The sequence below is a fragment of the Carettochelys insculpta genome, chromosome 3 (assembly GCF_033958435.1).
Source record: "Carettochelys insculpta isolate YL-2023 chromosome 3, ASM3395843v1, whole genome shotgun sequence".
In the NCBI taxonomy this organism is placed as follows: Eukaryota; Metazoa; Chordata; order Testudines; family Carettochelyidae; genus Carettochelys; species Carettochelys insculpta.
Window position 1 is genome coordinate 196,659,860 of NC_134139.1, and position 19,671 is coordinate 196,679,530.

The 19,671-nt window shown below is 42.9% G+C and overlaps 1 protein-coding gene across 2 annotated transcripts; it reads left to right on the top strand.

Annotated features, from left to right (window-relative positions):
* The first annotated feature begins 1,237 nt into the window (after positions 1-1,237).
* Positions 1,238-19,309, top strand: ENPP5 (ectonucleotide pyrophosphatase/phosphodiesterase family member 5). 2 transcript variants are annotated; one of them, XM_074991359.1, is made up of 4 exons: positions 1,238-1,320; positions 7,814-8,680; positions 14,366-14,542; positions 16,542-19,309. In XM_074991359.1, exons 2-4 carry the CDS (start codon positions 7,852-7,854, stop codon positions 16,925-16,927), a joined length of 1,392 nt encoding a protein of 463 aa, XP_074847460.1. In that variant the 5' UTR covers positions 1,238-1,320; positions 7,814-7,851; the 3' UTR covers positions 16,928-19,309. The 2 variants fall into 2 exon arrangements, with proteins under 2 accessions (XP_074847460.1, XP_074847461.1); XM_074991360.1 differs by lacking the exon at positions 1,238-1,320 and adding an exon at positions 1,342-1,518.
* The last annotated feature ends 362 nt before the right edge of the window (positions 19,310-19,671 follow it).

The following is a 19,671-nucleotide window of genomic DNA, read 5'->3' on the forward strand; positions in this document are numbered from 1 at the left end:
CTGCTCCCATCTGAATAGAACTGAGTATTCTGACTGTCAGGGGAACTACTAAAGCCCCTGAAATCTAAAGAACACCTGTGCTAGTGGATGTTTGATGACTTAGAGGTATATAAGAGCCCAGACCCATCATGTAGTAATGAATAATATCCCAAAATAAATACCATATAGCAATCCCTTCTTCCAACAAATAAAAATACAACTAAGAGATTAATTGAGACGGTTGGCACACCAGCTGGCTCCCCTGCTTTCTAGCTCAGAAATGTGAAGTTTTTTTTTAAAAAAAAGGTTGGAAAAAGGATTTAAAGAGTAACAGAGAGGTAGCTGTGTTAGTCTGTACGCTAACAAAACAAAACAGCAGTAATGCAGCACTTAAGCATCAACAAAATGATTTATTCAGTGGTGAGCCTTCGTGGGACCACCTGTCCCACGAAACGTCACCACCGAATAAACAGTTTTGTTAACATTTATCGGGATTTAAAGAGTTAAAAGTGGCGCTCCTCAACCTTCAAAAAACTCACAATCAACAGCAAGCAGGGAAGCCAAGCGTTAAGGTCAGACCTGCCACCCACTCCTCAACCCTGTGCTCCAATATCAACATGAATTTATCCTGCGCTGGAGCCAGGGCTGATTGCCTGTGCGAGGGGACGTGCCCCAACCTACTCTGTTCCAAAGCACTGGGCGCGAGTTCCTGCCAGGGGCGAGCCCAGCCGCATCAATCACCAGGCCAACGGGGCCGATGCCCAGGGCTACTTGGGTGCCCCCCTGCCCCCAACCGACCCAGCTCCCCAGCAGGAGCGCCGCAGGCGGAGGGGGAAGCCCAGCTCCCGGCCCCATTTCCCCGGCAGGAGCTGCAGGCGGGAGGGGCTTCGCGTCTCTGGCCCAGGCCCCGCCCAACACAATCGCCTCGGGGTGGGCAGCAGGGTCCAGCTCGGCCTCGGCCCCAGGCTGGCCGAGCCCCACTCCACCCTGGGCTCACAGGATACCGGGGAAAGGGCCACACACCGCAGAAGGCTCAAGACTGTGAGTGTGGGAGTCATCCTAAAGAGCCCCGACACCTACAGCTCCACGGCAACACCCACCTCAAGCCCGTCACCACTCTCGCAACTGCGCATGCGTCCCTTTCCGCCCCGCTCGTAACCGCCCTTGTTCAACACGTGACTGATAACGTCACTGACCATTGGGGCTGGGCGCCGCTCACCGGCCGTGCCCGAACAATAGGCGGGGTGGAGGGTGGGGCTTTTCACTGAAGGGGCGGTGTCAGCGTTCGCGGAGGGAGAGCTGGCGAACCTGCCGTTGGGAGCGCGTGACTGAGGCGTTGAGGTACGCACACCCTCTGCCCCTCCCCCACGACTAGCTGGTTCCCCGCTCGGACCCCGGAGGATGGAGATATATCGCGGTGTCAGCTGCCCGCTCCTATCTCCGGGTTACTAGTGGGGAAGGGGTGGGGCCGGTTCCATCTCTCTGGTCCCTGGGGATGTCGATATATCGCGTCTCTGCTCTCCAGGGTATGGTTTGAAGGTGGGTAGTGCGGGTTCCCCCTTTACTACCCTCCCCCCCCCGCCGCCGTTGTAGCCATGGGTGAGTGGTGCGGGCTCCCCTTTGTGTACCCTCCCCCGGGGCTACCGACCTCGGGCGGGTTCCTCCTTCTGCTTCCAGGGATGCCGACCTGTGGGGAGGTGTCAGCCCCCTTTGTAGCCTCATGCACCGGGTGTGCCCCGACAAGGACGTGACACTTGATCCAGGCTGCATGGACGCCTGTCTCCTGATCCCTGGCTGGGGTGGATGAGGCCAACTGCGGGGGGGGGGGGAGCTGCCTGTGTTTTACTGTTCATTTCCCTGAATAATTTTAGATGCCCCTCCACTTCTCCCCCGCCCCCCATGTACCTGCCTCTGTCCTACTTGAGCCCAATACTGCACTACTCCATGCTGTTTTCCTTTGCATTTCTACTCTGGTCTGCTTTTAAGAGACTCTGCTTGGATTGCAATCTAAATTTTTGTCTCTGGTATCTGAGCCCATCATGCTGGTGTATCCTCTGAGTAATTTCAAGGCAAGGTGCATGAGGCAGAAAAGTTGAAGAAACTTCCTGTTGTCATCTTAGGGAAACAAGAGGTATGCAGTAGCCCTAATCAGCTTGAAATGTCAGGAGTGCCTGAGAAAGAGCTGATAGGTGCAAGAGCCGTAGAGTTCCTTGATTCCTATTGATTTTCTCTAGTATATTAGTCCTTTTGATATCAGACTTAGAGGAATGTGTTTCATATATTCATAAGGCAACAAGGGATGATTACATCAGTGTCAGGGACCCCTTCAGTGTACCAGATTCTCACAGGGTCCCAGTTTTCTATAACGTTAGGCCACTAGACCTTAGTGCCTCTGGGCTCTGAGCACATCTGTTTAACACTATATCTGTCCAGTGATTCCAGCTGAGTTTCCTGACTTAGATACATAATGTTTACACTTTTCAAGGATCAGTGTATCACATCCAGACAGCCTTTTCAAAAGAGTTGGGTGTATTAGTTAACTAAAATACAACATTGGGAGATTCTTAGATTTGGACCATAGAGAAGCAAAGGTTAAGATATAGTCACCCTGGCCAATCCAGTACTTCCCCCAGCAAAGGTATTATGGAACCCATTTGTTGGTGCTTTCCTGTTTCTTTGTTAGGTTATGGTCCAGTCTTCATTGGAGAGTAAGGTCGACATAAGGAACTTAAGACTTGCTCCTCCTACACTGACTTAAGAATTCCATCTCAATGAGCTTACAGCCACTCTACTGTGGAAGACCAACCCACTCAGGGTCATTCTTCCAGGGTTTTGTTTTGCACAGCCTTTGATCTTCCTCCATGTAGACAGACATCAAAGTCGATTTTAGCTGTGCAATCGGTCTATTCGCAGCTGATGCCTATGTCCAGTGTAGACATAGGCTGAGAGATCTAACATGGTGAGGCAGTAGACCCCAAAAATTGATCAGAAGAGTTTTCTGCTATTAACCATACAGTGATCACAGTGGTACTGTTACTCCAGAGAGGTGGAGAGCTCCAGCTGGAGCCCAGCTGCTTCTTGGGCTCCCCATTGGGAGCCTGTCTGCCGCCAAGGCTCCTAGTTCCCCACACCAAACCCAGCTGCAGTGTGGGTTCCCAGTTCCTTGATGTATTAAAGAGGCATTTAGTACCTGCTATTTTGTGTACTTTTCTATAACCTTCCTTATTAACTATAAAAATGAGTGTGCAGTAGGACAAATTATCAGCTTCTTCTGTAAAACCTTCACTTTTTCCCAGCTTCATCTTAAACCTGTTACTGTTTGGTGAGAGGATGGGATTTGATCCCTCCATATATTTGAAGATTGGGGTGTCCAGGGAGGGGTAGTTCCTCTGGTGTGGGGACTTGTCGTGTTTCTTCAGGGGTAGTTCGTGCACTTCGGTCCCCACCTGGCACCCAGTTCTCACCTATGGCTCCAAGAAGCTGTAGCATGCAACAGCCACACCCTGATAAACCACTTCAACAGGCGGGCTAAACCAGGTGAGGGTAGCCAGCAGATCTGAAATCTGGGGTGAGATAGGGAATTGCCTATCCCAGCATGCAAAGTCAGCCCTGGCGGATTGGACGGATGAGATCAACAGCAAGATCCAACGACCAGGAAGGCGGTTCTGCAATGGTATGTGGGGAACAAAGGGTATGACAAGGCACCGAAGACGGTATGGCCATGCACTGCAATCTAGGAAGTCCCAGCCATGAGCAGTGCTCTCCCTAAAAAGGCCTGCTCAGTCGCCTGGGATGCTGCCGAACTCCTCTGTCATCCCGGGGTCAGAGTTGAGTGACCGAAGTCCACAGGCCACCTGTGTGCAGGTTTGGAGCTACGACTCTGAGTGATCACCTCCACCTATCGCTTTGCCCCTCTGCCATCGCCTCAGGACTTTGAGGTAGACAGAAGTGACGAGAATGTGCAAAGAACCTGTGCAGGAGAATGTTTAAAGTGGAAAAGCTGTTGCACAGGGAGGGAACTAGAAAATGTGTCCCAAAAACTGCTTGTCCCAGCCAAAATGGCCAGTATGCGGCAGCTGGCAGTTCTGCCCTCACAGCGAGACGAGTGGTGGGAGAATAAAGCTGATGAAGTCCAATACTATGCTGACACCAAGAACTCCAAGATGTTCAAAACTATATATGGGCCTTCAAAGCCAAATACTGTACCTCTCCTGTCTACAGATGGCGTGACCCTTCTGAGGGAGAAGAACAGCATCAACAATAGGTGGAGAGAACACTTCAGCAACCTTCTCAACAGACCCTCCATTGTCGACCCTGTGGCCTTAGACCAGATCCCTCAGAAACCCACAATAGACAGCCTTAACTTGCCCCCTACAATGGATGAGGTCAAAAAGGCAATCAGTCGGACCACCTCTGGCAAAACCCCTGGAATGGACAGTATCCTTGCTGAAATTTTCAAAGCGCCAGAACCAGTGTCACCTGAAGCCTTTCACAACATCTTGATCAGCATCTGGGAAGAAGAAGACATGCCCAAAGACTTTAAGGATGCCACAATCATCTTGCTCTTCGAGAACAAGGGCAACAAAGCTGACTGTGGAAATTACCAGGGCATCTCCCTTCTCTGTACTGCTGGGAAGATCTTGGCTCGAGTCCTCCTCAACAGTCTGATCGCCAGCATCTCAGAGGAGAACCTACCAGAGGCACAGTGTGGGTTTTTGCCCAGGCCGCACCACTGTTGACATGATCTTTGCTGTTTGTCAGGTCCAGGAAAAGTGCATAGAGCAGAACTTGGATCCGTACGCTGTCTTTATAGACCTGACCAAGGCAATTGACACTGTCAACAGAGAAGCCCTGTGAATTATCCTGTCAAAACTTGGCTGCCCAAGAAGATTTGTTAACCTCATATGCCTGTTCCACGATGACATGACTGGCTTTGTTTTTTCAAATGGCGAGTCCTCAGATCCATTTGAGATATCGAATGGTGTGAAGCAAGGGTGCGTGCTGGCCCCAGTGTTATTCAAACTCTTTTTCACGTGCGTCCTCAGCCACGCAGTTAGGGACCTGGACCATGGAGTCTACATAAAATACAGACTTGATGGGTCACTTTTCGACCTTCATCATCTGAATGCTAAAACCAAGGCGCTTTAGAGGCTCATCCTTGAAGCTCTTTTTGCTGACAACTGTGCAGTTGTGGCACACAAGGAATCTGATCTCCAGCTCATCGTCAACAAGTTTGCTGATGCCACTCGCCTCTTTGGTTTGACCATCAGCCTAGGAAAGACCAAGGTACTGTTTCAGCCTGCTCCAGGATTTGCTGTTCTCCCCGCTTCAATCTTTATTGAAGGAACAGAGTTAAAAACAGTAGAGGAGTTCAAGTACCTTGGCAGTGTGATAGCCAGTGATGGCTCCCTTGATAAAGAAACCAATGCCAGAATCTGCCAGGTCAGTCAGGCACTATGACATCTGAGAGCACAAGTGTTGAATCAGCACAATATCCAACATTCCACTAAACTGAAAGGCCATTTGGTCTTCCGGAAGGAAGTCCTTCTGCTGGAGACCCCTTCTTCTGAAAAATTTTCCTTCCTTCTGGAAGATCACCCGGGGGCTGCGCTTCTGGACTCCAAAATGCCATTTAGAAGAATGTCTTCTGGACTCCAAATCACATGACCTTCTGCTAATAAGGCATGGGGAATTTGCATCTGTGCCTCATTAGCATATTTTGGGCTGTTTTATTAGTGGCATTTGTAGAAACGGCCAAAGTGTACAAGGCTGTAGTCCTGACCAGTCTCCTGTATAGCTGTCAAACCTGGACCTTGTACAGAAAACATATAAAACTGCTGGAACACTTCCACACACGCAGCCTGAGGTCAATACTGCACATTTGATGGTAGGACAGAGTTATGAACTGGGAAGTCCTGGACAGAGCAGGAACCACGAGCATCAAAGCCATGATTCTGAAAGCCCAGCTTCACTGGACAGGGCACATCATACGAATGGAGGAGTCAAGAATCCCTAAGCAACTCCTCTACGGTGAACTCTCCCAGGGCAAAAGGAATCAAGGCAGACCTTGCAAGAGATATAAAGACTGCGTGAAAGCCAACATTGCTCATGCTGGTTTAAAACCAGATCAGCTAGAGCAGCGTGCAAAAGACTGAACAGGCTGGCATGCTCTCGTATGACATGTGTATGACAACTTCATAGAGCAGCGACGCGTATGCCTCGTTGATGCTCGTGAGAGGAAGAAAGCAGCGGCAGCCGCACCAACAGAGCCAGGACAATTCCCTTGTCCCTACTGTGAACGCCCATGCCGTTCAAAGCATGGACTCCTCAGTCACATGCGAGTCCACAACTGATGAGCCTGTGCAAGCTTAAGACGTCATCATCGGACATGATGGACTACCTACAGTACAATATTTGAAGACTAATATTTTCATCACATGTCCAAATCTCATTCTTTTGCTTAGGCCTACTCATCTATCACTTTAATTGCTATGCTTTCAAGCACTGAATTGTGAAAAGTGTGAAGGGTGGTGATTTGCAATTTAAAACTTTGAATTGGGCCTCCAGAGATCCAGGTTTAGTTCTTGGCTCTATTATTGAACAAACATATAATGAAGATAATACTTCCTGGCCTCAAAAAGTGTTTTGAAGATCACTGTATTAATATTTGTGAAGTGTTCATATACAAGGGCCATTAATGCGTCTATATTGGTAGTTCAGATTGATTAAAGTTATTACAAAAAAAAAAAAGCACCTTAAATACAAACCATTCTATTCATTAGGCAATGAGCTTTCCTGGCTTAGACCTACAGAGTGATACAGCTATCCTTCTGATAGAGATATTGTGAACTGAGGCAGGGTTTTGGGCCCAGGTTGGAAGCTGTGAAGGGAAAGATAAAAAATTGCAAGGTGGTGTGGAGATTTAGGCTTTGTCGACATTGACAATTGAGCAATAAAGGTTTTATCATTCATAGATACTTATCCCCTCTTCTGTACTCTCCCCACCACCACCACCAAGACAATAGTGCTTTGTGGATGCAAGTTTTTTATTGGCAAAAGTGCCTACAAACAGTTTTTACGCTGTCCCGCTTTTTAGCAACCTGATGTAGTGTAGATAAAGCCTTAAACTGAAGACTTTGTCTCACAAGTACTTAGTTTCCACAGATAGATAAAAGAAGAGTTATGTCTTCATTTGTTCTTCAGCCTTTTAAGAAAAATTCAACTTGAGGGATCAGACACATAGGGATAATCAGTCATAAGCCTCATAGATATAAGTATGCTTGATGTTCACTATAGAACTACCAATTTTAGTCAAAGGTTGTATATTGTATTATTTCAGAAGGATCAATAAAATAAAACATGTTTTGGATAAAGAGTGAAAGGCAAATTTGTATGATGTGCCTCACTGTTGCTGATACATAGAACTGGTTAAAATCATAACAGAACCAGGAAACAAACATATCCAATAAACATGAGAGGAGAGGGGAAGCCTTTTTATGTAGTCTCCAGTGTTTGAAAATTTGTCAGTGGAAGACGGAGAATGCTTTATTTTGTTCAAAGGACTGGTAGTACCACAAACTGCTGTGTAACCTTTGGTAAACCATTTAATATTTCTGTGCCTCAGTTTCTCCTATGTAAAATGGGGATAGTACCATTTCCTTATCTAGCTTAATTAAGGTTTGTGAGGAGTTTGCCGATGATGGGAGCTTTGTGAGTACCACTAGACAAGGTTTACTCAAACTTTTTCAGATTAACTTACACTATGGCAAGGGTAAGTGTTCAAGATAATTCACTAGCAAAAGTGTTAACTGAATTTTGCCTTTGTATTCTACAGACATCAACTTTGTGCCTGAGTGAAAAAGCTTTTCCAAGATGGCTTTGAATTGCTATTGGGGAGTTGTGGCAGTCTGCATGATGACTTTTCCAAGCACACTTTCTGTCCAGCAGGACCAGCCCAGAGTATTGCTATTATCTTTTGATGGGTTTCGGTGGGATTACATTTATAAAGTCCCAACACCTAATTTTCATTATATCATGAAGAATGGTGCTCATGTTAAACAGGTTACTAATGTGTTTATTACAAAAACTTATCCCAATCACTATACAATGGTGACTGGTCTCTATGCAGAGAACCATGGCATAGTTGCTAATGAAATGTATGATCCTATCCTGAACAAAACTTTCTCCCTGAACAGCATGAACATCTATAATTCAAAATTCTGGGAAGAAGCCTGTCCAATATGGGTCACCAATCAAATGGAAGGACATAAAACTGGGGCTGCTATGTGGCCTGGAACAGATGTAAAAATACATGGAATATTTCCTTCACACTATCTGTTTTACAATGAGTCTGTTTCATTTGAAGATCGAGTTGCCAAACTTATCAATTGGTTTACCTCAGAAGAACCCATAAATTTTGGTCTTCTATACTGGGAGCAGCCTGATGCAATGGGGCATGCTTTGGGGCCAGATAATCCACTTATGGATGCAGTCATTAGTGAGATTGATGGCAAGCTGGGATATCTGATATCAGAACTGAAGAAAGCAAAGTTGTGGGACACCCTGAATATCATAATCACAAGTGACCATGGAATGGCACAGTCCTCTTCAGAAAGGCTCATAGAGCTTGATCGCTATGTGGAGAGAGAGCTGTATACAATGGTCGACCATTCTCCAGTCATAGCCATTTTGCCGAAAGAAGGTAGGAACTATGATATTAAAATGACAGAGAAAAGCTTTGAGGATAGGGGAAAAGCAGTAGATGTGACATATCTTCATTTTTAGCAAGGCTGTTGATACTGACTTGAATGATCTCATAAACAAACTAGTCAAATGCAACTTAGAGGGAGCTACTATAAAGGTGCTCCCATAACTGGTTGGAAAACTGTACTCTTTAAAGTGCTATATGAGTGCTTTTTTGTTTTTGTTCTCAGAGTGATCAGTGGTTTACAGCCCAACTGGAGGGGCGTACTGCAGGGAAGCAATTCTAGGACTGATTCTGTTCTACATATTCATCAATTAATTAGATGATGGTAGAGTACACTTCTAAAGATTGCAGATAATACTAAGATTGAGGGGGTGAAAGTGCTTTGGAGAACAGGATTACATTTCAACATGATTTGGAGAAATGGTTTGAAGTAAATAGAGTGAAATTCAATAAAGATGCTTAGGGAGGCTCAATTAGTTGCACATCTGCAAAATAAGAAATGACTGGCTACAAAGAATGACCCCCAGGTCACATTTTGTGGTCTTTGTGAGTCGCAGGCTAAATATGAGTCAATAATGCAACACTGTTGGGGGCGGGGGAGAAGCAAATGTTCCAGGCTGTATTAGCAGAAGTGTTGTAAGCAAGACACAAGAAGTATTTTTTTCCATTCTATTATGCATTGATTGGGTCTCAACAGGAGCATTATGATGTCCTGTTCTGGATGCCACATTTCATGAAAGATGTGAACAAATAGAGGAAAGTACAGAGAACAGCAACAAAACTTACTAAAGATCTAGAAAGCATGCTCTCTGAAAGAAGATTTGAAAAAAAAAATGGGTTAGTTTAGTCTGGAGAAGAGAAAACTGAGAATGAACATAACCTTGCATGTGCATGAGAACTATTCATACAAGGATGAAAAAGAGAGTGCTGTTTTTCTTAACCTCTGAGGTTAGGGTAAGATGCAATTGGCTTAAGTTGGAGCAAGGTTTGTTTAGGTTGGACATTAGGTAAAAGAAATCTGGAATAAATTGCCTACAGAGGTTGACTAACCTGCTGTTTAAAAATCTAGAATTATGGATGTTCCACAATCACCTGTCCTGGATGGTCAACATAATAATACTATCAGGAGTTCAGGGGACTGGACTAGATGATATCTCAAGGCCCTTTCCAGTTCTGTGACTCTAATGAAAACTGTGGCTAGAGAAAACTGAGTATCAAAATGGGCTTGCTCTTACAGGCTTTGGTTCTTATTCAAGTTAGCAAACATATTGAAGCCAGTGGGACTTCTGTCGTGAACTGACCTGCATGGGTTGAAGTTTGCAGGTTCATATCCTTGTTTAGTATTGATATCTCTGTCTAGCATAGCTATCTAAAATGGATTTACTCATTTTTAAAGTACTGTAATGCTCACCAGCCCAAACTCTGATAAACCCTATGATGTGTTTACACAGAAGCCAGATACAGTGATTAAGTACCTATTATCTTAGTATCTCATTGCCAGATGTGATGCAGATGAGCATCCAATAAGGTTTTCTCCATATAGTTGATCCTCACTTTGCATGGACTCGCCTTACATGTTTTTATATTAACACGAGTCAAATCTGGGGGATCCTACTTTCTTGTACCCCATCTCACTGATTACCTCCGTGCTGCCAGCCTGCTCAGGGGCTCCCTAGGAGGCAGCTCCTGCCTTGTGGCTCTCTGGTGCTGCAATGCTAGGGGTGGAAAGGCACAGGCATGGCTGGAGCTGCTGGGGCCTAGTCATGCCATGGCTGGAGCTGCCCTAGGATCCAGCACCATGACTGGAGCTGCTGCTGCTGGAGCAGCCCCAGGGCCAAGCCACACTGGAGCTGCCCGGGGTCCAGTGCTGCAGCTGGAGCTGCCTCAGCCCAAGCAGTCCAGGGACCAAGCTGTGCTGCATCTGGGGGGTGGTAGGAGCGCCATGGCTCTTCTGCATGGCCAATGGCTGGAGCAGCAGGCGCCGTGACCCACACCTAACTCGGCCTCCACCCACCTGCAGGGGTAACTTCCCCGCTTCCCCCAGCCAGAGGAATTCATCAGCTCTCCTCATCCCCCTCCCCCCATTTACATTAAATTTGATTTAAGCAGAGGTTGCCCAGGATGCAACCGCCACATAAATTGACGGTTTACTGTACTTGACTTGAAATACCAAGGATCTCCTGCTGGCTTTACTTATTTACCTTTCTTGACTTCAGCAGGGTTACCCTGATTCTCATCAGCATGGAAATAGAATTAATCACTACTATCCAGCAGTGACAACTATTGCATTCATCCATGACAATTTCCTTTGCTTTTGTGTTGATTATATTACAAGAAAATAGGGGCCCAGAATTTTTAAATTGAATGCAGACATCCTTCTCGCTTGAATATATTTATCATAAACTTTTGTATTTTAACATGATTCCTACTTAATTTTATAATCTTTGTCCTTGAAATATAAATAGGCATTGATAGGTGATCAAGGTCCCAAATCTATGCTGAATTTAAAATAAAAAAAAGTGTATTCAGACTTTAAAAAGATTCATGTTTAGGAAGTAAACTTCTCCACAGCATTTGAATATTTTCCTAGTGTATGAACAAAAAGTGAAGCTAAGTGAACCATAAGTGAATATTGAAAATAAATCAAATTTTGAAAGCTCTTCAATTTAAATTCTAAAACATCCCTGATGGGATTTTAAAATGATTTGGAACATGTCCCTTTAATAGGAGTGACAGCTGATGCAGGTTGATCCTTTCTTGTCTGGCACTCTTGTGACCTGACCAGTGCAAGACAAGAGATTTGCCAGATAATGGGAGATCAGTATTGTCTAGCACATTACCAACTCTTCCAACACTTACTGGGCTCTTAAAAGACATGTAGGGGTAAATTTCAGCTAAATAACAGCACAGAACACTTGAGAGGCAGGACTGGTGGTTGTGAACAAACTTTGTGATCGTGGGGAAACTTGGCCCCACCCATGATAAATAGTCATACAGCTAACTAAAACCATGCCAGATTAGAGAGGTTCAACTTCTATTTGATATTTACAATGTTATGTAATGTGTTTTTTCTTTCTTTCCATCTAGAGGTCATTGCTTTAAATAGCACCTTCACACAAAAGATAATATCTCCACGTTGTGTTTGGTTCTTTAGATTGTGGATAATATAAAACTAGTCTTTCATAGGTATAGCTAAAATTACTTTTTTGTGCTCTGTAGGTTTTTAGCTATTTTTGAATTGTCCAGAAATTAACTACTTACTCAGCCATTAGTCACAGCTTGAAGTTTTATATTCAGTTTTTGTCTGGAATTGTATTTTAAGGAATTACATAAGAGAAAATTCTTATTCCTAATCCTGAACCTCAAAATTTAGCTGCTATTACATTTAACTTTATCAAGCTCCTAGGGTCTCAAAAACAAAGTAGTACCACCTGTCTTCAGCAAAGAGAGGAAAAACTTGCTCTAAAAAGATTGAAATGCACATTATTTCTGCTAGTGCTTCATTGTATCTTCTTACTTACAGTTGACATGTTGAAGCCAATGACTTCTACCAAAGGTAGAAGCTGAGATGATTTTAGTAAGGGTGACCATCTGTCCCATTTTTGGCAGGACAGCCCTGTATTTGAGGTGCCGAAAAGGCGTCCCGGCTTATTTTAACAAAGGCCTAATTGCCCCATATTCATCCCCCTGCTGGTGTGCAGGTGTTGGCCAGAGAGCGCATGGACAGCACATACTCATGTGCTTTCTGGCCACACCAGAGGGGGCCCTGCAGAGGGAAAGGTATGTTGGGGCAAGGGGGTGGCTGCCTCCTCCTTCCCAACTCCCTGAAGTGTGGGGAAGCTGGGAGCCGATCCCCGTGGTTGCTGTCTGGTTCCTGGCTCCTCATGCCTCAGGGGAGCCGGGAGGAGTACCAAAGTGCTGGGAGCTAGGAGCTCACCTGTACAGCTTCCAGCTCCCGCCGCCGTGGGGGGAGCCGGGAGGAGCGCTGGCACCACTGCTGCCTCTTTCCTTGTGCCCCAAGGCATGGGGCAGCTGGGGAGATCTGCTGGGGTAGCAGCCCTTAGCAGCTGTAGTCGGGGAGCCACCCCACCACCATGTCTCACTGTCCTGTATTTGGGATAAGGAGATATGGTCACTGTAATTTTAGTGTTTGCTAAGAAGCTGGTGTAACAGATCTCTCAGAATGTGCTCTTTTCTCTCTTCTTTCTTCATGTCCCAGCCACCTCCTATCCACCCACCCACACACACACAAACAAGCAGCAGACTTTGCCTTTCTCAACTTGGGACAACCCCTGTTGTGTGACATGTTTTAGGATATTTGAACCTTTCTGTATAGGCTGTAATTTGTAGACTAAATTCTGCCCTTAATTTACATACAAGTGTGACTCTCTTTAATCTGAGACCAGTTCGATGTCCCTATGTCCAGGAAGAGGTTACTCTCTCCTCTCAGGCTAGGAGTGAGAAAAGAGAATGTAATGCAGAGTTGCAGGAAATGGCTATATCGGTGACTATCAGAATGTATTGGCGTAACTGAAGACAAACTTGGTCCAGTGGACAGAGGAGAGAGGTGACCCACCTATATGAAGCCTGCTGTGACCTTTTAACTAAATAAGGTCACAATTTTAGCCTCCCAAAGACAAATAAGAAATTGCGGTGACCATTACACTTCCTAGTTTTCAGTTCTTTTTAGGCTGCAAAGACACCAGCTGTCAGTTCCTGGCTTGCTGCCTGTTTTGAAATGTATATGCATAAACCACAAAAAGAAAATAGCAGTTTTATTTCTAAATATCAAACTAGTGCTGCAGAAACTTCCTGCTCAGTTAGTCAGAGTGTCAAACTTATGGACTGCCTAGCGTATGTAATGCAGTTCTAAATGATATTGTAATAAGCCTGCAAATGCTGAATCTAGTTACTATTTAAACAGGGAGGGCATGGTAACAAGGGAGAGCAAACTGCAATGCTTTAATATTGAAAACTAGGTACATACATGAGCAAGTTTAGGAGCTGAAACTACACCTGTTTTCAAACCCAACGCTGCTGAAAATCCCTTCCTTGTCTATTTAACCTCCCAAGTCTTGGACATAGAGTTCCTTTTCTGAAACTTTATGGCATCACCATCTAAACAAGGCCAGGGAGACTATTCTAGGTTACTGCTCTGCAATAGTAGATGCCATCAATCATCTCAAATAACCTTCCGTGTTCTGTGTAAATGGTGATAGTGTTGCTGGGGCCCCAAGTCTGCTCTCACTGTAGCTGGGGGCAAAATTCCCACTGATTTCAGTGGAAGTAGGATTGGGCCTTGGGAGTACAGGTGTAGCCTTTGTGTTTGAGTAAAGAGAGAGGCACAACATCAGAGAACTGTTGTAATTCAATATTGAGAGGGCATGACAATTTACTGGAAAGTCTGCTTATGGTCATGTGATTTCATCAAATCTTTATGATGAAAAATATGGCCATCCAAAACTCTTAACAATAAAAGTTATCACAACATTACATCCACTCTATCTATATAACCTCTTTTATGGCTAAATTTTGCCCTTGAATATAACAATTTTTTATTATTATTCATACCCATTGCTGAAATACATCATAAAAACTACAGCTAGTATGAATACTAAGTGACTCCTCGTTGCTACTTGTGTATTGTCCCTATTATGATCTTATTTTGTTTGGTCCAAGGGAAACTTGATGAAGTATATGAAGCATTGGTCAACGCTCATCCCAACATGACTGTTTATAAGAAGGAGGAGATTCCAGATAGATTACATTACAGACACAACAGAAAGATTCAACCAATTTTAGCAATGGCTGATAAAGGATGGGAAATCTTACAAAACAAATCTGATCAATTTTCACGTAAGTATATTTTTCTTCATTCTGTTTCAGATCTATGTCTTTTCTATTCAAATGAGCAGAATCAAGTTAATAAATGCTGACCCCCTGCCCTACTCCAGCCCCCAAAACCCCATAGCTGGTTTAAAAAAAATGTTAAAATATCTTCAAACCTGTGGGTGAAGTTTTCAAAGGGAGTAGAACATACAGTCTTATTGAAAGTTAGTGGGACTTGTTCTTCTTTTTCTTTATGGGAGCTTTTGAAAATCCAGTCCTAAAGTGGCTTCAAAAGCTTTAGCTGATTACAAATGTAACTTTAAAAAAAAAGCCACTTCCTTTTGCAGGAACGGGATCTTGGACTTGTTAAGAACCTAGACCCCAATTCTGTTACGGTTGGTATTGTGGTATGAAGCACTGCAGCTCAGCCTATTGAGCTGTGGAGGATTAGTCTCTAATGCAGAATACACATACATTGCTTTGGAAGGGACTTCCAAGCTGGATGAGAGAGATTGGTCTGTTGATTCAGAAACTGGAGAACAGTTTTGTTAAACCAAGCAAAGAGTGTTCTAGCTATATATTGGCTAATTTTTCCTCTCACCCAAATACCTGATGCAAAAACTACTGCATTTGTTAAGTATATTGGACTATTCTAAATCAGACACTATTATATTTGTCTACTTTTAGGGCTTGAATTTTGGGTCTAGGTTTTTGAAAGTGACTGATACCATTTTTGGGTGCCCAGCTTGAGACATTTTAAAGGGGTCTGAGAATTAGAAGATGTGTGTTTTAGCACTTTTTAAAAAATATAGACCTGGGACTCCCTTTTACTTGCCAGTGCATCCTCCATCCTTCCATTCAGGTACTAACCCACTATCTGTTGAGTATTAATGATGTGTTTAACAAAGTATGTTCATGGTGGTCTCTGAAAAGGTGAGCTAAAGTGATATAGTAGAGGTTATGACCTCCAGCCCCTTTTCATTGGAAAAACTGAAAAGCAATTTCTGTTTACAAATTTAGACAAAATAGAGAGGTGGAGATATCCATGGAGGAGATCCAGGTTTGGGATTTAATTGGAGATTTTTCATTACTGAGTTAATAGGTGATACTCTCAGGAAGTTTAAATGCTGATTAATAAACTAGATTCTGCCACATACGTCTAATCCTGTCAGTTCTAGGTTCACTTAAAAGCAGACTTCCACACTGGTGAAAAGCTGATGTCAAAGCACTCTATATAGGTTTCCAAATATTTTTACTGTTCACTGTAATCCAACATTTTCCTTGCTTTTTTTCCCTCTGTGATGCATGTATTCATGTGCATACCTTTCTCCTGTTCTAGGGCTACCTGTGAGCTCTGAGACAATGCTCAAGAAAACTGCTTTGAAGCACTAGTTGTGAGACTGCTCCATGCTTCTGTCTTCATATTGACAGGGATGTGGGGTAGAAAATGAGTCAGGGTTTCACGCCAGTTCCAGAAGGCTGGACATTGGCCAAGAGTCAAGCAAAGGCAAAGAAAAAGGCCTCCGTTCAGTATGGACAAGCCAGACCTGTTTCAGAGTAAAATTCTCCACTTTAATCAGGCTTCAGTGTGTGATGCTAGTGACTGCAGACTGAACTCTAAAGGCTTTTGAGGTTCCCCTTCCTAGATCTCTCCTGTCACTGCTTGCTTTTGAGTCATCTCTTCTAGCCTCCCTGCGAATAGAGAAGCTCCCCACAGTAAATTCTTGAATATTTCAAGTGATTCCCTTGATGATTTATGTGAAATGAATGCTTAGGTTAACATTACGAGTCCCTGCGTCTCATATTATGACCGTTCATTACTACTTAACGTTTGTGTGCTTGTTCAGAAATGTGATTAAACTGGTGTTATAACAAATCAGGCCATTTGTTTTTCTTTTGCATCATGGATTTTCTTGGAAAAGGTCCAAAAGTTCAATACCTCCTACATTTAGTGAGCAATAGAAATGTTTTAACAACTTCAGGCTGTCAGTAAGTTGTGATAACTCATTTTCTCTTCTCTTTCCAGTGGGTAATCATGGATATGACAACATCCTACCCGAAATGCACCCAATCTTCTTGGCCTATGGTCCTGCCTTTAGAAAGAATACCACTAAAGAAGCCATGAATCTCTCAGATTTGTATCCCTTATTGTGCCATCTGCTTGGTATCAGTCCATTGTCGAACAATGGGTCTTTCAGCAATGTTGAAGATCTGCTTCTTATGGAAGTTCCAAGAAACCTGCATCCTAAATTCTTTGAACAGGAGTCCTATGCCTATTTTATAGGAGTTTTTCTTGGTAGCATTCTTGTTACTGTTTTTCTTCTTGTTTTTATTAAGCACTTAACCCACAGTCAATTATCTAGCGTGCAGGTGCAACACACTGAAATTTCCCAGCCATTACTACAAGGCTAATATTAATTTCCAATGGAGGCTCTTTAAGAGTAACTGAAAAGTTATTCTAGCTATTGTGAGCTTAAAAGGTTTCCTGGAAACTAGATAAGTGGATTTGCAAAAATAAATACACGCAAAGTGAAATGAAGTGAGTGCCGATCCATTGGTGTACTGGAGTACATTTGTAACAGATACACACAGGGAGAGCATGTTTGTTTTGCACCATATAACCACTTAATTTTTCAGGGGTTGAAAATCCTTCTGAATAACACTGGAAGGATATGTATGTAGGTGTTTAGTAACTTTAAACCCCTGCATACCTCCTCTTGAACTTATTATTAAGTAGATAAATAATTTTAGATTCACTAAGATCATGGTCTTTATCTTCTAAATTTAAAAAGAAATCACTGATTAAAAAAAAAACTTTAGGTTAAGAAAATATAGCAGAAGGATGGACAAATTAAATGAATACTATAAAAATGTTTGCTATTTTGTGCATACAAAATAAATATCACTAGTGTTTGTACAAGTTGCAAAGACGTACTCTGAATTTTCTAAATTATAGCAACTAAACTATGTGCTTTGATCTATTTCAGTGGTATTACTGTAGTAATCTGTCAGAATTAAATTTATTTGAACCTCTGCTTCATTCAACTGTTTAAGGCTTCAGTGAACTAAGATATTCCATAGGAAAGTGAAATAGGGAAAAAGCTAACAAGAACATACAGGGATGGGTGTTTTATACCAGGAACTATGGGGCTAAATTACAAAAAGATCGCTACATATGGCTGTCTCCTGGAGGTAATAAATAACAAAATATTAAACACAGCAGGTCAAATCTATTCTCCTGCCTGGTAGCTTAAACAGCTATAATTCCACAGCTGCCAGTGGATTTGAGACTGTACTGGTCAGCAGTGACCTTGACGTGGTCCTTTTAAAAAATGTGGTTTTGGGAGGTGGAGCGTGTGCAGGACTTTCTTAGCAGCTACAGGGCATTCTGCATCACATTATGTTGTTTGTTGCAGAAAGTAATCCAGAAACTATACCAAAATAATGGATACTGCTTAGGAGTAACCTGGCAATGAGACCCCCTCTGATTCAAGAGATCTTAAAAACTAGCAATTTTTAATGTAAAAAACATTTTCTCTGAATTTTAAAAGGTGGTTTTTGCTTGAGTGGATAAGACAGGATAATCTGAAATAGTGGAGCTAGAAAATTTGCATAATTAGTAGGAATTCTTCCTTGAAGAGTGGTAGCTCACAAGCAAATTTTGTTGCTCAACTATAACAAATTTCACTTCTGTAGCAGACATCTTTATAGCTGAAATAGTCCAATTGTGCATTTTGGCCTTTAATTTGCATCAGGCAGTGCTGTGTATTTCTGAGTTGTTATACAGCTCACAAAAGGCTGGTGTTGCATGCAGATAGCTAGCTCATGGAGGGCAACCTCTGGCCTGTGGGTTTTCAGGGTTCAGTGTGTGGCCTGTAAGACATTTTGTTTAGCATTGCCAGATTCCACTGCTTTCTGTCTCAAGTCCCACCCCCTCTGCCCCTGCCACCAGTTTTACATGCACCTGAATGCTACATCTACACTACAGAGAACTTTCAAAAGATGTTCTTCTGGAAGATCTTTCAAAGAGTGCATCCACACACAAACGAGCGAATCAAAAAAGTGATCTGGTGTTTCAAAAGATTGTCCACACAGCCCCTGCTCTTTTGAAAGAACGGGCCAGTGGTTGAAAATGAAGACTGCTCTTTTGAAAGAAGGGCCCTGTGGAGCATCCACACACTTGCTTCTGATGAAGTTAGTCTTTGCTCACAAAACCTGTTTAAGTTGACACATGCACAGGTGTTGAAGGGACAAAGCTGTGTGTTCAGCTATTAGCCTTTATATCCCTACAAAATAAAATACCTTCAATGAGCTTTGTCTATCTTTAGGAATTATTGCAGGAAGTTTAACCTCTATTAAGTTTATAGATACATAAACCTAAACCAGTAAGCACAAAAATGGTATCACTGGTGAAGTTCTGTGATAAGATGCTTCATATGATGCTTTTGAGAGGGTACATGATGCAATTTTTATGCCTTTTGAGTAATTTAAGATTATATGAGTGGGTAATGAAAGTTGGAATTAGTGTATATTGTAACTGCAAGGTTAGGGAACAAGAAAGTTGTGGTGTAGTTTCACTCTGGTCAAGATCCTATTGTAAATTTGATATCATAGCTAGTTATGACTTAAGCACAACTAAGATTCTGTATTAAAAATACCTGTAAAATGTGTGATAATCTTTACAAAGCTAAGAGGTGTTTGTTTATTGTTGTAATCGTGCCTGATCAACAAAAACCTTCATGTGCTATTCTAGTAAATGGAATGTGAATGCATAAAATGTGACCTGTCATTAAATTGTAAGACTGCACCTGTATTCATTTTACACTTTGACATATGCAACTTAACAGTCTTCATGAAGGGTATTTACTGGACTATTTCAAATCTTGTTTTTGCTAGATTAAGAATTAATTTCACATATGCCAAAGAAATCAGCATCTTGAAGTCAGAAGCCATTGGTATCCACAGCTGTCCCTGTAATTCTAATTTTAGCATTTGTCCTTACAAGCCAGTACTGTTGTCATAGAAAAAGTTCATTATGAGGCTGGGTGATTTTATGTACAAAGCAACATGTAGAAAACCAGACCACTAAATGACTGTTAGATTTTTGTGCAAGATGTTATGAACACTTCTCCATTGTATACACCACCTCAACTATG

Bases quoted from the DNA above. Each gene is read 5' to 3' on its own strand.
- ENPP5 (XM_074991359.1), top strand. From the start codon at position 7,852: ATGGCTTTGAATTGCTATTGGGGAGTTGTGGCAGTCTGCATGATGACT. The intron at 8,681-14,365 runs GTAGGAACTATG...GTTTGGTCCAAG, and splicing joins AGCCATTTTGCCGAAAGAAG to GGAAACTTGATGAAGTATAT. The intron at 14,543-16,541 runs GTAAGTATATTT...TTCTCTTTCCAG, and splicing joins CAAATCTGATCAATTTTCAC to TGGGTAATCATGGATATGAC.